The sequence below is a fragment of the Salvelinus fontinalis genome, chromosome 15 (assembly GCF_029448725.1).
Source record: "Salvelinus fontinalis isolate EN_2023a chromosome 15, ASM2944872v1, whole genome shotgun sequence".
Lineage (NCBI taxonomy): Eukaryota > Metazoa > Chordata > Actinopteri > Salmoniformes > Salmonidae > Salvelinus > Salvelinus fontinalis.
Genome location: NC_074679.1, coordinates 13,061,314 through 13,080,914, shown reverse-complemented (window position 1 = coordinate 13,080,914; position 19,601 = coordinate 13,061,314). Strand labels below are relative to the sequence as shown.

The 19,601-nt window shown below is 42.5% G+C and overlaps 1 protein-coding gene across 2 annotated transcripts in view; it reads left to right on the top strand.

Moving 5' to 3' along the window:
- LOC129811445 (leucine zipper protein 1-like) overlaps window positions 1–16,756 on the top strand; it is a 64,895-nt gene extending 48,139 nt beyond the window's left edge. For both annotated transcript variants that reach the window (XM_055862745.1, XM_055862746.1), the window contains exons 3-4: window positions 7,053–7,327; window positions 11,574–16,756. In XM_055862745.1, the coding sequence (XP_055718720.1) occupies window positions 7,053–7,286 (234 nt within the window). In that variant the 3' untranslated portion in view covers window positions 7,287–7,327; window positions 11,574–16,756. The remainder of the gene's footprint in view (window positions 1–7,052; window positions 7,328–11,573) is intronic.
- The last annotated feature ends 2,845 nt before the right edge of the window (window positions 16,757–19,601 follow it).

Here is a 19,601-nt window from a genome sequence, read left to right as displayed (position 1 = left end):
GTCCACATTTCACACTCCCTCCACTACATAGAATAACAAGCTTTTAGTTTCACACACAGTTGAAATGCATGTCTAGAACTGTCTGAATACTCTCGAGCCAAAAGGGCCTCATCATTCCTCTCTTATCCACAGCCACTTACAGTGGAGAGATGTACAACTCTAGACGTGTTAAAGATTATACAGGGCATCAAATAGATGAGGTAAAAATGACAACTGCCTCACAGTAAAACGACTTGTCCAATAGTGTGCTGTTTGTCAAGTGGCTACGCTAACACTAGCAAACCTAGGGAACTGGCTACAATAACATCTCAATTTGTCACACTGACAAACTAGCCTAGTGGATGGGAATCTAGTGTTTTCCTGCAGATAAACTGGACATAACCAGAGATGAAGATTGATGTTGCCAGTCGCAACCCCCCCCATGCCCCTCACCCCTATCATCCATCAGCCACATTCATATTAATCTTCCATGGTGTATTTCCTATGAAGGGGGGGAAAAACAAGCAAAAAAACAAGCTTATTGATGAAGTTGTCATTGAAATGGTCTTTCTGGGCTGTTTTGTGTCATTCGTAACTGCTTCATAACTCAAGTTCTGTTTATTTAATACAAGCAATAAGCAGGATTGTGTAGATCTGATGGGTCATCACACAACAGTGATGCTTGTTGTTGTCGTAGCCTCTGAACTGTACTTTTCTGGGGTCCAGCTGATTAGGAGGGGATTAGGGGTCGCAAACCCACAGTGACCTGCCTGGTCAGGGGTCAAGGGGGTCAGGATTCCCTGTTTTAACAAATCTGCAGATGGGTCATTGTCACTCTGGGTTATCTGGTTGGCCGATGGGGTTCGGTTTGATACTGTGCAACACACCCAGCTCCACTCAGTCAGAACAAACAAAGAGGGCTCCAGCCCTAAGCCCTCCACCAAGCCTTTCATCTGCAGCCAAGCGAGCCATTAAAAAAATAACATGATGGCAACATGGCCCTTAGATCTATAATTACAGTCATTCTGCCTTATAAAGCCCCTCCTAACCATCATTATAAACCATGTGGTTGGAGCCCTGAATGCTGAATGGCTGAAAGCCGTCGTATGTCAGCCAGTATACCCCGGGTATGACAAAACATATATATTTTTTACTGTTCTAATTACGTTGGTAACCAGTTTATAATGGAAATTAGGATCCTCGGGAGGGGGGGGGGGTTGTGATATATGGCCAATATACCACGGCTAGGCTGTTCTTAGGTATGACACATTGCGGAGTGCCTGGACACAGCCCTTAGCCATGGTATATTGGCCATATATCACAACCCCCCCGATATACCACACCTCCTCGTGCCTTATAGCTTAAGTGATTTATAAGCCAGCACAAGAATAAACACCCTACCTTGTAAACTTTTACTGCTTTCAAAGCTGTGTCTGAGTGGATTCGAAAGATGACTTACCAGTAAGTTGCTTTTAGAAGGCTCCCGAGGGGCACTGCAGTCTAAGACACTGCATCTCAGTGCTAGAGGCGTCACTACAGACACCCTGGTTCAGCGGTCTAAGACACTGCATCTCAGTGCTAGAGGCGTCACTACACACACCCTGGTTCAGCGGTCTAAGGCACTGCATCTCAGTGCTAGATGCGTCACTACAGACACCCTGGTTTGAATCCAGGCTGTATCACAACCGGCCGTGAGTGGGAGTCCCATAGGGCAGTGCACAATTGGCCCAGCGTCGTTCTGGTTTGGCCGGAGTAGGCCGTCATTGTAAATAAGAATTTGTTCTTAATTGACTTGCCTAGTTAAATATTGGTTAAATTAAAAATAAATTTAAAAAAGGACATATGGTGATAAATTACAGAAAAGAGAGAAATATTAAAATAGACAGTCCAAGGTTTAGCAGAGAAAGCCTCAGATATCACAATTAGTCTCCGCCTCTCCAGGTTACTCATAGTTCCTTATTGCTCAAATAACCTTCATTATATCATCTTGACGCCTAACCTTTCTGATCAACGGCCTAATTTGTTTTGCTTTCTGTGTGTGTTTCAGTCACTCATTGTCGCCTTGCCCTTGGCACCCTCCTGCAGGCAATGGGAATATAAGTAAACAGAGCTTATTTCCAAGATGTTTTTCTGTGAACTTCACTAAAGGTAGTCATCCTCTCTTATTCCAGTTGTGTATTTCCTATTCGTTAGTAAAGGGCTTGAGGCATCAATACCACAGTATTGTCAAATGGTAGTGCGTTTACGGTTTATGATTAGTCATGGACAGTGATTGCAGTGTCAAAGGTCAACTGTTAGTGAGATGTGCATCAGTAAGCACCATGGACATCTCTCTCATTGTTTGTCTGTACACAGCTCTGCTGTCTCAGGGTGATGTTTCATTTATTAGGTTGAGTCTGAGTTAATGTTTACAGGGACAGTGCACATTTAACCTGTCTGGCTCTGGCGTTCCGCTAGCGGAACTCCTCCCACATTCCACTGAAAAGGCAGAGCGCGAAATTCAAAAAATATTTGAGAAATATTTAACTTTCACACATTAACAAGTCCAATACAGCAAATGAAAGATACACATCTTGTGAATCCAGTCAACATGTCCGATTTTTTAAAAATGTTTTACAGCGAAAACACCACAAATATTTATGTTAGCTCACCACCAAATACAAAAAAGGACAGACATTTTTCACAGCACAGGTAGCATGCACAAAGCCAACCTAACTAACCAAGAACCAACTTCATCAGACAGTCTTATAACATGTTATACAATAAATCTATGTTTTGTTCGAAAAATGTGCATATTTGAGGTATAAATCAGTTTTACATTGCAGCTACCATCACAGCTACCGTCACAAATAGGACCGAAGCAGCCAGAGTAATTACAGACACCAACGTCAAATACCTAAATACTCATCATAAAACATTTCTGAAAAATCGATGGTGTACAGCAAATTAAAGACAAACATCTTGTGAATCCAGCCAATATTTCCGATTTTTTTAAAGTGTTTTACAGCGAAAACACAATATAGGATTATATTAGCTTACTACAATAGCCTACCACACTACCGCATTCATTCATCAAGGCACGTTAGCGATAGCAATAGGCACGTTAGCAATAGCGAATAAACGAGCAAAAGATATATAATTTTTGACTAACCTTGATAAGCTTCATCAGATGACAGTCCTAGAACATCAGGTTATACATACACTTATGTTTTGTTCGAAAATTTGCATATTTAGAGCTGAAATCAGTGGTTATACATTGTGCTAACGTAGCATCTTTTTCCCACAACGTCCGGATATTTTTCTGACACACATATTCTGACCAAATAACTATTCATAAACATGAACAAAAATACATGTTGTGTAGGAATTGATAGATACACTAGTTCTTAATGCAATCCCCGTGTTAGAATTCTAAAAAATAACTTCATTACGACATCCAGCTTAGGTATAGCGAGAGAGTGCCCAAACTCTGGGCGCAAACGACTAGTTCACATGTACGACAGATATATGAAATAACATCATAAAATGGGTCCTACTTTTGCTGATCTTCCATCAGAATGTTGTACAAGGGGTCCTTTGTCCAGAACAATCGTTGTTTGGATTTAGAACGGCCTTTTTCCCTCTCGATTTAGCAAGCACACTTGCCAAGTGGCGCGAATCTCTCCATCGTCAACAAACTCAGAGAACAGAACACGGCAAAACTCCCGAAAAAATTTCAATAATCTGATTAAACTATATTGAAAAAACATACTTTACGATGATATTGTCACATGTATCAAATAAAATCAAAGCCGGAGATATTAGTCGTCCATAACAACAGCTTATCAGAAGGCAAATCCAGGTCCCTTCTCGCGCTCTCCAGAAAACAGGAAACTGGTGACACGTCATGCCAAGAGCTATTATTCGAGCCCAGATCAAGTTACACACTCAATTTCTTCTCTCACTGCTTGTCGACATCTAGTGGAAGACGTATGAAGTGCATCTAAACTAATAAATATCAAGGACTTTAATAGGCAGGCCCTAGAACAGTGCATCGATTTCAGATTTTCCACTTCCTGTCAGGAAGTTTGCTGCAAAAGGAGTTCTGTTTTACTCACAGATATAATTCAAACGGTTTTAGAAACTAGAGTGTTTTCTATCCAATAGTAATAATAATATGCATATTGTACGAGCAAGAATTGAGTTACTAGGCCGTTTAAATTGGGCACGATTTTCCCCCAAAGTGAAAACAGCGCCCTCTGTCCTCAACAGGTTAATCAACGTTTCAAAAGTGCTGGTTTGCCATATCGATCCGTGTTTGACAACAACAGTGTATGGCAGGTTTGCCATATCGATCCGTGTTTGACAACAACAGTGTATGGCAGGTTTGCCATATCATGAAGCCTCTATCTCCCATCATTGATCAGCCAAATTTTTCTATCAGTTTTCGATTATAGAAATTGAATTTGACTTCTTAACCTCTGTCTGTTATTACCCAAATTAAGTTAGCCAGGCTAGCCCCACACAATCAATAGTCACTTCAGAGAAGACACAGCACTTGATGTCCTTGGGTACCTAGGGCGACTATCAGTAGATAGCTTATTGATTGGCTATTCATCACATATAACAGGTGTACTCCAGTACTATTTGAGGCGGTCCGGTCACACACATTTCCTAGGTGGTAAAGGTCCGGATGGATATTGTCATTTATCAGTATAGTAATAAATCCCCACCTGTTCACAATACTCTTGTTGGCAGAGAGAACATTTTGCTGTTATAAAGCAAATTTCCTGCAATTCTACACATTTTGCATGGGGTTTTAACGGTCCTGTCCTGCAAATCTACAAAATGTTCCATGTCTTGTGTGTTTATGATGCCATGGGTGGTAGCCCGACTGAGTTCCCAACCATTTTTCTTTTGGTAGTTGGGACTTGCGGCCCATTTGGATCCAGTTCTGGGTCCAGATCTGGACCGCGGTCCACCAGTTGAGTATGGAGGTCATATATAATTTATATGGTTGTCATTTGTTTGACCCCCTCATCGTAGAGGGATATCTCTTCATCCATTGAAATGTCAGTCATGACAGCAGTATAGCATCAGATTATAATGGTCTCTGTGGTTTTAATGTTGACTGGCTGCACACAGCCTCACTAACCCTCCATTCTTACCTTCAGGACAGAACATCAGTGTTGTTTTTTCAGCCCATTGTAAAACTTGGGAACCTCAGATGGGTATGTGAATGGGCTGTGAACTTATGGTTGGCTGTGGACCAGTGGTCGATCTGGCTGATCGAGATACAAAAACATCCTTTGTGCAAGTCAGTCAAACCCAGTGGCAACAAAGTGAAACGCAGGGCCCTTGTGGTCATTCTGGTTGGTTTTCGACCCCGACTTTAACCTAAAAGCCTGGAAAAACAATCTGTGCTGGAGTTGAACTTGGACTATTCCACGGACAAGAGCTGGTAGGTGGTTAAAATGTCAGACAGAGGAGATGCCAATGGCCTGTAAGAAAGGTTTTGAGGAATGGTTTCCACAAGGTATGTTAAAACTATTAAAATATTTCCTGGACAAAGCGCTCAAACATTCATGTAAATAACCAGCTTGAATTAAGGCTTCTCTGAAACATATTACCTAGGGTGTAATGAGCATTGTCTGCTTGTAGCCGAGCTTTGGCACAGTTCGCTTCTAACAGAGAACACAAGTCATGGACTTATAAAACACAACCAAGACAAGACATATTTCATGTCGAAGCAATGGTTTGTTCTGCAAGGCATGTAACACTCCAGTTATGTTGTCCTCGAAGGTAAACTATTTCTATGATGGCCTTTTGATTCCGTGCTGTATTTTAAGACCAACATGTTGTCATGAGAGACTACTGCCTAAAAGGGGGTTTTTAGAACTGAGTGAAATTGAGGCTTTGTCAAGTCTGTTTTAACTCAAGAAAACCAATGTACTATTTTCCGTAACACATACGGGATTAGCAAAGATTTGAACAAGGATAAACTTTTTCACTTAATCTCAAAACAAAAAGTGGGTCTGGATTTGATGTATTGTTTTTTTTGGTTTACTTTCTAAAAATACCAGTCCCCAATCATAAGATATTTCAGTGAAGCGTGAACAAAGCAGGATTGTGAGGGCTTCAGCGCTTGGCGTTCCTAGGACATTTCCTCTGCTCATGTGGCAGATCAAATTGCTTAACAACGTTTAAAATGTGACATTCATCCAGCAGAAATATTCTCTGGAATTAAGATTTAGTCATGTCCCTAGTACCTCACACAGAGGGAATGAACTTGGAGAATGTTCCTTCTGGTATTTTTGCACACATTGCTTATTTAGGTCACTGAACTGGAAGACTAGACTTTAGTGTAGGTCCACCCAACCCGGAAACTTTTTCATACACTTTTGTTAGAATAAGGAGTCATGTGAACTATCCGCATCCACAGGAGAAATGTGAAGATGACTCAGAAAATAATGCTGTGGTTTGGTGTACATTTGGTGTTCAGGAAGCCTAATTTACATATGATTACACTCGAAGTACAACGGGACCCAACTGTTCGGTGCTAATGCTGTAATCAATGCAGAATGTACTCTGGTCATTTCCTCCCTTTGGGGTGAATAGAACAGGAAGTTGCCATGTTTGGCCTGCCCTGCCAGTTTGGCAGCCGCTCGCGTTGTAGTGGGCTTCCTGTCTGCCTGCCCGTCATCCCTGGGAAATGCAGATCGGCTATTAAGGGTAATTGGCAACGTTCTGCAGCGGCAGGAAGGATGGGATTCCAGCCAACTGTTACTAGTTACAGTACTTCAGCCTTTTTAAACTGAAATCATAGGCCTTTGCTTTCAGACGTTTAGAAACTGCACTGTCATCTCACGTTCCTAGAATAATGTCATTTGAGGTTGCGTGAAAGTACGCAAGTAGGTTTTATAGGGGGCTCATTTGCTAGTCGAGCCCCATGTAAATGATATCACTGGGGTATCTTGTTTTTTCTCCCCATGTTTAGAGGCCATATCCACAGTCGCCTCGGCTTGCTAAGATTTCCCTTCTCACAGGCTGTTAAGTTAATTATCTAAGTGTTGTTTCTGTTTTGCTGTGACTAGGCCGCTGACGACACGGACCTCAACCCTGGGTCGTGGAGGACGAGGCCGGCGCCCGGTGACTTAGATCCCTATGAGAGCGAGAGGAGCTCCACGACAGATGTAGGGTCCAGCAGAGGGATGAGGACCACAGCTTCCAGGCCAGCGCTCTTGTCCAATAGGGGTCATGCTGGCCGGGCGGAGGGAAGAACTGGGCGCGGCAATCGACAGTGGAGCAATCGTCAAACCGACGACTAAACCGGCCAACCGTCTTAGTCTCTCCGCTTCATAATATCCAGGTAGGATATGTCAAAGAGAAGTCCCAGGAACCCGGCTGTCTGGTCTAGCATTGCTGATTGATAAGAGTATGTTTAATGTCTGATGAGGTTGATATATATTGTCTGATAAAGTTTATATAGTAGGCGTGTAACGATACACTTATTCATCCCAAACCGTTCTGTATGGGGAGCTCGGTTCGGTCTGCACTGTGAACCCGACTGAATGAATGAGATATATATATATATATATATATATATATATATATATATATATATATATATATATATATAAATATCCCTTGTTTTTCAAAGATAATTTGTAAAAATCCAAAATAACTTCACAGATCTTCATTGTAAAGGGTTTAAACACTAATGAATGGACCATAAACAATTAATGAACATGCACCTGTGGAACGGTTGTTAAGACACTAACAGCTTAGACGGTAGGCAATTAAGGTCACAGTTATGAAAACTTAGGACACTAAAGAGGCCTTTTTACTGACTCTGGAAAAACACCAAAAGAAAGATGCCCAGGGTGCCTTAGGCACGTTCACGTTCAAAATGCTGCAAGGAGGCACGAGAACTGCAGATGTGGCCAGGGAAATAAATTGCAATGTCCGTACTGTGAGATGCCTAAGACAGCGCTACAGGGAGACAGGACGAACAGCTGATCGTTCTCGCAGTGGTAGACCACGTGTAACAACACCTGCACAGGATCGATACATCGGAACATCACACCTGCGGCACATGTACAGGATGGCAACAACAACTGCCCGAGTTACACCAGGAATGCACAATCCCTCCATCAGTGCTCAGACTGTCCGCAATAGGCTGAGAGGCTGGACTAGGGGCTTGTAGGCCTGTTGTAAGGCAGGTCCTCACCAGACATCACCGGTAACAACGTCACCTATGGGCACAAACCCACCGTCGCTGGATCAGACAGGACTGGCAAAAAGTGCTCTTCGCTGACGAATGGCGTTTTTGTCTCACCAGGGGTGAGGGTCGGATTCGCGTTTATCGCCGAAGGATTGCGCGTTACACCGAGGCCTGTACTCTGGAGCGGGATCGAGGTGGAGGGTCCGTCTGGGGCGTTGTGTCACAGCATAATCGGACTGTGCCTGCAAGGACAACAAGCTATCTCAATACTGTGCGTTACAGGAAAGACATCCTCCTCCCTCATGTGATGCCCTTCCTGCAGGCTCATCCTGACATGACCCTCCAGCATGACAATGCCAACAGCCATACTTTTCGTTCTGTGTGTGATTCCCTGCAAGACAGGAATGTCAGTGTCCTGCCATAGCCAGCGATGAGCCCGGAGCTCAATCCCATTGAGCACGTCTGGGACCAGTTGGAGGGTGAGGGCTAGTGCCATTCCCCCCAGAAATGTCCGGGAACTTGCAGTTGCCTTGGTGGAAGAGTGGGGTAACATCTCACAGCAAGAACTGGCAAATCTGGTGCAGTCCACAAGGAGGAGATGCACTGCAGTACTTAATGCAGCTGGTGGCCACTGACTGATACTTTTGATTTTAACCCCCCCCCCCACCACCATTATTCAATTTCTGTTAGTCACATGTCTGCGGATCTTGTTCAGTTTGTCCCAGTTGTTGAATCTTATGTTCATACAAATATTTACACATATTAAGTTTGCTTAAAATAAACTCAGTTAACAGTGAGAGGACATTTCTTTTTTTTAATGGTTTATATGTATACAGACACTACCATTCAAAAGTTTGGGGTCACTTTGAAATGTCCTGTTTTTTAAAAATAACATCAAATATTTTGTCCATTAAAATAACATCAAATTGATCAGAAATACAGTGTAGACATTGTTAATGTTGTAAATGTGCTTATCTTTCAAATACAAGGACATTTCTAAGTGACCCCAAACTTTTGAGTGTATTTGAGATTCTTCAAAGTAGCCGCCCTTTGCCTTGATGACAAGCTTTGTACACTCTTGGCATTCCCTCAACCAGCTTCACCTGGAATGTATTTTCCAACAGTCTTGAAGGAGTTCCCACATATGCTGAGCACTTGTCTGCTTTTCCTTCACTCTGCGGTCCAACTCATCCCAATCCATCTCAATTGGGTTGAGGTCGGGTGATTGTGGAGTCCAGGTCATCTGATGCAGCACTCCATTACTCTCCTTGTTCAAATAGCCCTTACACACCCTGGAGGTGTGTTGGGTCATTGTCCTGTTGAAAAACAAATTATAGTCCCACAAAGCGCAAACCTGATGGGATGGCGTATCGCTGTAGAATTATATGGTAGCCTGCTGGTTAAGTGTGCCATGAATTATAAATAATTACTGACAGTGTCACCAGCAAAGCACCCCCACACCATCACACCACCTCCTCCATGCTTCGCGGTAGGAACCACACATGCGAAGATCATCCGGTCACCTACTCTGTGTCTCACAAAGGCACACCTGTTAATTGAAATGCATTCCAGGTGACTACCTCATGAAGCTGGTTGAGAGAATGCCAAGTGTGCAAAGCTGTCATCAAGGCAAAGGGTGGCTACTTTGAAGAATCTAAAATACATTTTGATTTGTTTAACAATTTTTTGCTTACTGCATGATTCCATATGTGTTCTACAATGTAGAAAATAGTAAAAATAATGAAAAACCCTTGTCCATTCTTTTGACTGGTTGTGTGTGTGTGTGTGTGTGTGTGTGTGTGTGTGTGTGTGTGTGTGTGTGTGTGTGTGTGTGTGTGTGTGTGTGTGTGTGTGTGTGTGTGTGTGTGTGTGTGTGTGTGTGTGTGTGTGTGTGTGTGAAACACTAGGCCTATAGGCTATGCCAACACTGCATTGTATGCCTCTTGAGTAAATCTGAGCAGAATTTTTTTACAGGCTTTTCCGTTAAAACAACTACAGCCTTAATTGGCGCATTTCAGACTGTCATTTTGTGAGACGCAGCTGGGAACTAGTCCTACACAATGGCGAGTGGTGGGGTCGATAAACCAGGAAGATTCTCCATCGTTTAAATCTTCAGTTTGGGAACATTTTGGCTTCCCAGTAGATTACAACGGTGATGGACAGAGAGAGTATGTCTCCACTGCTCAACCAGAATAGCCTATGCAGCTGCCAACACCTCAAATATGTTGACACGTTTACGTCGGACTGGAGCAAGACGTAAACGCACAAAAAAAACACAACTTATGCATGCAAGCAGCCCTTCACAGCTGATTCTGACGGGCCAAATAAATTACAAGAGCTATAGGTATGTTTATAGTCGCGGATATGCGCCCATTCTCGGTGGTTGAGAATAGGGTGTTTCGGCAGCTAGTGAAAGTGCTCGAGACACGTTAAGAACTTCACCTTATCGGCACCCATTTCAGCAAACAGGTAGTACCCGCTCTATATAAGCAAGCTAAATCAGCTGAAGTTGTCAGTGAATTGGCCAATGCACCCTGTGTTGCACTTACTACAGATGGATGGACCTCCAGGGCTACAGACAGCCCATCACATTACCCCGGAGCAGGAAATGAGAAGAATCTTGCTAAAGATGCCCCCTTTGTGAGAGTCGGTGCACATATTGTTCTCTTTGTAAGGAAACATAATAGCATAGACCTATAAAGTGTCTGAACCATGTTCACATGCATATTAAACTTTATTTTAGTGTTGAGAAATCGTGTTTTTTTCCATTTCAAATAATACTAAGTGTTGGTACTCCTGTTGGTGCTCTCATCAGGCATTATATAACTCATGATCATATATGGAGTTAGGAATACCAACACTTTGGATTTTCTTAAATAAACTCAAATTAACTACAGTGACTGTTGGCATTTCATTTTCCTGCTCTACCGAAACTGAACCGTAACCCCAAAACCCCAAAATGTACCGAACCACGACCCCAAAATGTACCGAACCACGACCCCAAAATGTACCGAACCGTAACCCCAAAACCGCAATAAGTACCGAACCACGACCCTTCACGTTGTAGTAGTCATGGCTATTACAGAGCTTCAATGAGATGAAGACCCTTCCTGTTGTCTCGTCAGTTGATGGCCATGACTATTACAACAGGAAGGGTCATCTTCTCATCTCACTGAAGCTCTGTAATAGCCATGACTACTACTGTATTTTTATGGTGGGAATCTTTTTAGAACTCGGCCAGAGGATAAAAATATGATTCCAGACTGAGCCACTGGACTGCTTGACTTCACTTCTTACTTTAATCAAATGATGTGCTAGTTTAATTACTCCTACTCTAATAATGCCAGCCAGCCCTCTCTGATTGTACGACTTGTGCTCTCTTTTCTTCCAGAGCTCTCCATCACCCCCAAACTGCACAACAAGGAGGAATGTACTGCGTCCCACATCTCTACTCCCCCCCCCCCCCCCCCAACAACAGCAGTGGCAGGCAAGTTCCTGCCAAGTCCCTGTCCAGCAACAACCCATGCTTCTGAGTCTAAAAAGAAGATGGCCACGTGTAAAACCTTCCACTACAACATCCATATATAAACCCTGGATGACTGACTGGGTGCTGTATTGAAGCCACCGTGCAGCCATCTTGATTTTGGAAGCTATGGAAATGCATTTATTAATGTCTACATACGTTTTTGACATTCTATTACAGACACCTTTGGCAATACTTTTAAAATATATTATGTGAGCTAAACATAAAAATAAAAAAACTTGATGAAAAAATATCCCTTTAAGTATTTTTTTGTAGAGTACTAATGTTTACTCTCCCCACTACAACAACAAAATACTTAAATACATGTAATTTTGACCTTAAAACATTGAATTGAAATACTCTAGAATACATTCCTATGGAGGACTGCTCATTCTAGGGAGTGCCAATATGGCCGACCGGTGGTTTCAAAGCCTCCCAGTGGTCATTACAGTGTCAGCAATCCAGGGTTTATAAACGTCACTGATCTGCACAGACCACTTCAGTTTTATTATAATATTCCCATATACAGTGTCGCGATGGAGTGGACCTCACCTCTTCGCTTCTTCTCCTACCTGATGTATTATACTGTATTGCTCCGACTTGACAAGGGAGAGACGCTCACTTGGGTGACTGGGTCTACAGATGTGTGTGTGTGTGTGTGTGGGGGGGGGGGGGGCGAGAGAAGAGGGGAGTGACACAGGAAGGAAGGATTTGTTGTCTTTCAGAATGGACCGTTACAAGACCTCACTTTGAAACTTCCAAGCGGAGCTCCCCCGAGCTGCATCAAGATGTGACCAAAACAGGGAGCGAATTACTTAGATTTTTTAAAACGTCCTCTGATCTCGGAAATGTGTGTGTATATATATATTTTTTGCTTAATTTGGTGTGCTTTTGTTCATGTGTTTGCTTCATACTGACAACCATAGCAGTTTTTGCAGGGTTTTATTTTGCACATCGTACACATACACCTATATCTATTTTTAACCTGTGGGCCTAAAAGAGGGTGGACTGTATGGCTTTGAGGAAGTTTGCATGTTTCAACATAATGTATACGAGGAGCATTTTGGAGTCATGATTCCCAGCATGTTGTCTGCTTCAAGAACAACAAAGACAAGGGCCCTGTCATAGACACGTTCTTATTTTCTTATAGGCTGCAAACTCAATATCCTCTTCAACATCCGTCCCTATGCAATAAGGAAGATAATAGCCAAGTACTTTGATCAACAACCTTCAAATTGTGCTTCATTTGGTTACTCAGTAATTTGCTCCCTGTTGCTAGCCACCGTCTCTTCCCCCTGCTCACCTGGACTCTAGAATTCGTCTATTGGGACACAGCAGAAAGGAAGGTCCATCCCCTTTTGTCTGCACTCAATGAATGATGGAATGCACTTATTTAAGCTTGGGGGACATGTATTTGTCATCTGGAACAGGACTACTATTCCCATGGTGCTCTGCTTCAGCGCACTTTCCTCCAACTGTAACTGATGCCCTGGATCTAGCAGTAAAATGTGCTGCTGTGAACACCCAATCAGACATAGGAATTCTCCAATCACCACAAGGAACAATCAGTCCAGATACACGCAACTGTGTTTGCGGTGCGATTCGTCTCAACTTCTCCCTGTTTCTATAGAAGTGTATTTTGTTGTAATATTTAAACTGAACTTTTCATTGTTGGATTAGGGAGGGTTCTATGTCACTCTGGCCAGAAACAGAGATCACTGGGTTGCCATAGAAACACAACTAGTCTGGCAGGTGGTGAGGCCTGATGTACTCATACATGCAATACTCTGTAAACTCTGAACTACAAACTCTGGTAGGAAGTTTCCCCTTGATACTGGTCAGTCATTGTCATTTAGCATTGCCTGTGTAGTAGCAGCCGACCAGCCGTTTCACTGTTTAGCTTTCATATTTATTTGTTATTTACCACAAAATGCATATACCTATTTTTGTCATTGTAAATGTTGCAATTTGGTGATGGGGACCTACCATTTACAGTCCTTTAGATTTCATAGTGTATTGATTATGGGAAATGGAAGAAGTCATTACACACAAAGAATACAAATATAATCACTCCTAACCCCGAAATCACCACGTTGTATTCCTCTAACCTTGTGGAAATGTGAGGTGCAATTCCCCTCCTGCTGGCTACACATTACTAAGCTGTTGAGCCTAGGCTGTGTGAATTACTCCCTAGTTTTTCAGTCAAGGTTGGTCAAAAGATTGTGTGGACAAGTATAATGAATGCTGTCATCACACATTTGCAAAGATTTTCACATTTGTAGAGAATATTTTATAGAAGACCATTGTGGTTTCAATTGAAGAAAAATTTACGGACGAGTAAAAAGACCCCCAATCTTTTGAATTTAATCGTTTTTTGTTTCCCCCAAAAAAAATCTTCAAAGGACCCATTTTAAAATAATGTTCGCTGCCCAAAATGTTCTGACCTTTCTATTTGCCGGTCAGAAGTGCTCCAGCTCGGCATCATAAAGCATTACTGTCGCCATGTGGCCCCTTACACGGCTACTGGCCCATCCTGTGAACATGTGTTCAGTGCAAACACACACACCGCTTGATGTTGTTCAGAAGCCCGGCGCTGATGTGCCAAGGGCTACGTGATGACTTACCCACTTCAGAAGGCTTCTGTTGTTGACCAGTCCTCGGTTACCAGGATGACAACCGCCAGAAGGCCACTCATTCCAAATCTGTATTTCCGACCTCATCACTTCTTTCCTGCACAGTGGTTCCAGTTTCCCCTCTTCCTCCTCCTTCCCCCTCCTCCCTCCCCTCCAAGAATGCCTTGATTCTTAACGACCGTGATAAGTATTGCTAGGTCTGAGAGCCGTTTTACAGTCTGCCAAAGTTTGCCGGCAGACACTGATATACAGCCCCCGGGTAGCCGAAAGGTCAAAGGTCAAGGCTGGAGCTAATCGCGTCTTTCCCTTGGACTTTGGGGGTTATAAATACTGTGAGGAAAGCAAAACGATTTGGCAGCGGCCAGCACTAACCCGAAATGGAGGCAGTTGATGAGTGCCAGTCAGAACTGGCTCGCTCCGATGTGTAAACCAAAATCCACGTGCTGATTGTCCATCATAGCCAAAGGGTTTATGTGTGATGCTCATATAAAAGTGTCTGTGCAGACTCTTGTTGCGAGTCACTCACTGGGGTTTGATAGTCTGCAGTTGGCTAGTGAACTCCAGCCCATCTTAATGAGATCCTGATTTCAGAGGTCCGTGTCAAAGTTGAGCCCAGGAACATCACAGGCTGTCATTCCCATAGACCTACATCACCATGGGTCGGTTATCATATTTCATTGATCCTATGATGCAAGGCCAGCACCCCTGTCTGCTCAGATAATCAAGAGTGATCGCTGCTGTAGGGAGATTGACCTTCTCCGATCATACCTAATCTGACAGAGGGAGACTAGGTTTAGACAGGAAAAAACTATTTTTGAGATGAGAACTAAACTCTTAACATTCCTCATTATGTAACTTCTGGTGTATAAACATCTGTTATTTACGAACCATTGTTTTTTTCCCTCTCTTACAAGGTAGCGTAGAATGTAGTTAGTGGAGCGGGACCAGAGAGCAGAAATGGCTCTTTGGAGTGACTTGCCATTAGTCCTGTAAGGCCTCTTTTGTAAGGCGAGGGTTCATGGTGTCTTTGGACATCAGAAACGGTAATCTGCACTTAACCAGCACTTAAATTAAGACCCTACATAAGTAAGCCCCCTTTTAGCCGCCCTTTTGTCAAAAGTTCCATTTGCGTTTATCCCCGAGAAATGTATTCCACTCTTTGTGATTTATTTTCTTCGCTGAATGTATGGTCATCAAAGATATATATATATATATTAAATGTGTGTTTTTGCACCGGCCAAATTGAAAAAGTTGCTTGGAGCAATTGCGAAACAACTCGTCTGATAATGTGAGGAGTTGTCGACGGTCACGTTTATTGTACAGATTATTATAAAGTCCTTTTTTCAATTGATTTCCTTAGTCATGGCACTTATGTGTGTCTCTGCCTTCTAAAATTGTGCCATAATCATTCCATAGTATTTCCAGTTTACAGTCTGAGACAGCGCCAGTGTTTTCCAAGATGGAGACCCTGTCTCTTCAACTATTTGTGCTGAAATAAGGGGAAATATTCAATTTGATGGTTTCTTCTGTTTTCAACTCATGTTTTTTTTGTTTCTGTTTTGTAAAACAAAAGATGTTTTATTTTGGAAGCTGCATCGGATAGATTTTATTTAAGAAAATCTTGTAATTTTGTAAAGTGGGCCTTATTGAAATATATGTAGGATTTTGTTGTTGCTAGATATGCATCTTTCTCATTAATGCACTCCTGGAGAGTACTTCCTGTTTTTGTTTTTTTAATGTGAGAGATGTCATGATCTCGAGCTATAACATGAGATGGCAAGCCGACAGAGACTATTGAAAGTAATGTACGTTTTATCAAGAGCGTGTCTGCTCCGTCCACGCAGGCTAAAGTCATTCTCCATGTGGCGTCCTGTTATTAGCGGTTCAGGAATCAGTCATTCTAACAGGTTCTCTGTTTTCTCTCTCATGCATTCAGGGTTTATTCATCTTGTGTGCTGTATGTAAGTCCTGCCAAAGAAAGAGATGTTCAGGCCTCGAGACACACACACCTACACACTCCAACATGAACAACTGGATATTCTCCACACACACCTACTCACACTCCCACATAGACATACAGAGGAATTTCGTTCTGTACGATCAAGTTGGAAATCATCTATTTTATATTGCAGTGTGTTTATAAATGAATAGAAATGACTCTTAAAGCGGCTGGAGGGAACCAGAGAGAAACATTTATGAAATCAGATCAAAAGGGTTATTGTGGATGTCGCTGCTCTGAGCTTCTCTCTGTGTGTCAGTGATACGCAGCAAACTGTGCAGGATGCTTTTTCTGTCCAAGGGTAATATACGTTTGTGCATGTTTAACCTTACCGCGTTCTGCATGTAGGGCTCTCGAAGCTGACAACTGTACAGTGGATTATGTATTCCAATAAAATAAACTACCTGTTTGTAACCATGTTTTTGTGTCCATCTTGACTACACTTTGTGTTATGGGAAAGTGGAAAACCCAACCGACTCATTTTAGTTTAATGATTTGACAGCACCTTACCTCAGAGTGAGAGTGTGTGTGTGTGCGCGCGCGCGTTTGGGTGAGAGCAACACTTCCATTGCTTTATACCAGTCCTTTTTTTTTCTCGTACCGTCTACGAGCTGCCTGCAATTGAGGCTTTTCTAGAGAGAGGCTTTTGACTGTGTGCAAGATAAGCAAACTAGCAGACAAATTAGGCAAATACATCAGGTGATCGGGGGAAAACTTGTGGAATGCCTAGTCAGCACACACCGTCTGTTAAACAGCTCCACCAGGTAGTGAGAAGGCTAGGCTTGTTCCCGGACAGTCTTACGGCCAGCAGGTCTAGTAAAAGGGTTATAGAGTTGTTCTGGAGACTTGGATTAGTAACAGCAGTTGTTCTGGAGACTTGGATTAGTAACAGCAGTTGTTCTGGAGACTTGGATTAGTAACAGCAGTTGTTCTGGAGACTTGGATTAGTAACAGCAGTTGTTCTGGAGACTTGGATTAGTAACAGCAGTTGTTCTGGAGACTTGGATTAGTAACAGCAGTTGTTCTGGAGACTTGGATTAGTAACAGCAGTTGTTCTGGAGACTTGGATTAGTAACAACAGTTGTTCTGGAGACTTGGATTAGTAACAGCAGTTGTTCTGGAGACTTGGATTAGTAACAGCAGTTGCCCAGTTCACAAGTTGTACAACTAAGTGCATTTGATAGCATGCATATTTGTGATGGCATGCATATTTTTTACAAGTTTTTTACAAGAAGACACCCGGCACATCAGTTGTACAAACTGAGTGTGAATTATCCCATTAATTGAATTCTGGAAATGTGCTACATGGCTTTAGTTTTTGGTCACAATGCAGAAAAGGTTTGGGGAACCACTGTGGAGGTTGAATCAGATCATAATCACCAGGTCGTCTGCTGGATAGGGACTTCACTGTGAACCACTGAGCATGGTACGCAGGTCCCATCTGGAGTGGGTGACCTAAATGTTGTGTGTGTCAAGAATACAAATGAATCATCCTCTATGCAAAATTGTAATCTATGCAAGTTCATATGGTGGAGAAAGAACTGTTTCAACTTCCAACTTTTTAATATAAAAACCTAGGAATATTTACTCAATTGGTAGAGCATGGAACTTGCAGCGCCAGGGTTGTGGGTTCGATTCCCACAGCGAACAAATATGAAAATGTATGCACTCACTACTGTAAGTCGCTCTGGATAAGAGCATCTGCTAAATGACTAAAATGTCAAAAATGTCAAAGAAAAAAACAGGATGTGGATGTCTGCAGTACTTCCTGTTTACAGACGGATGAGATTTATGTTTCAAAGTGGTTCTAGAACAATAAGGAACACAAGCTTACATGACTCGCAACCTGTTAGGGCCTGCATTTTGACACTTTGTGCCCATAGATTATTTTCCATTAATTCTACTGTCATCCTGACTTTGGTCTGAGTACCTCGTCTACGAGTTGATTCTTGGAACTGCTGTCACATCTTGTGACTGGCATCTGCTTTTTATTTTGTGTGTGCATGTGTGTGTACACATTTTCACCCCACCTGTGACATCTGTACAGGCTGCAGTGTGAGTCACAAGGCTGTTGGAGGAGATGCGTTCAGACAGGCCTGTGTAACTAACCTCGACCAGCAGGGAGACATACACCTGCCAGTAGGAGAGCAAAGTGGTATTTGAGAACTCCAATGGAAACTGTTGTGTGTGTGTGTAATAACGTAAAGCCCACTAGCCACCAACGTCTACACTGAGCCCCATGTTGAACAACACATGGAAATAACACAGTGCCAACCTTGATGAGAGCTATTTTAATATATTTCCCAACCAAAGTTACTATAGTTAAGTCAAACCTCCCTACTGTGGTCGAGGGGCCCTCATGCCCAGGGGAAATCTCACTAATGATATAGCGGTACTGGTACTAAACTATGTTCCCAAACCGCCGAGTGCAATTTCTCCTTTGGTCCATCAGACCCCTACAATGTCGTTGGTTGCCAAATCCTTGCCCGGCCACCACACACGTGCTCCAGGGAGCAGGCCAATGGTCAGAAGGGTCAGAGGACTGGGAGAATCAGTGCTACTTAAAGAGGCCACCCAGGTCAGACATGTGTGGCTATATCCTAATTATCTCTCTTTCTCCCCAAAGTGTACACTTGTTCACTGCCCTTTACTGATTTGAAAGGAAATGACTGCTATAAAATCAGGATTCAACATCCATCCATGTCTGAGGATGTTGGGAGATGACATGGAAACCCAACGTGTTCTCAGAGCATTTCGTATTATTCTGTATGTAAATCTGAGATACTACATTTAGTATGTTACATTTTGTACGGTATGTATTTATTTGTGAATGTACAGTTGAAGTCGGAAGTTTACAAACACTTAGGTTGGAGTCAATTTAATTTTCAAACACAAATTTCTTGTTAACAAACCTTAGTTTTGGCAAGTCGGTTAGGACATCTACTTTGTGCATGACACAAGTAATTTTTCCAACAATTGTTAATAACACTTATAATTAAATGTCCGGAATTGTGAAAAACAGTTTAAATGTATTTGGCTAAGGTGTATGTAAACTTCCGACTTCAACTGTACGTAAAAGAACGTTACGGATTTGCAAAAAGTTAAAAATGTTAAATTCCAATTTGTGGCAAACGTTAGCTAGGTGGATAAAACTAACATTAGCTAGAATTGTCCGTGATGAGATTCAAACACACAACCTTTGGGTTGCTAGATGTTTGCATTATACAACCAACCACCCTCCTTTATGTTTTTGCCTTCAGTAAC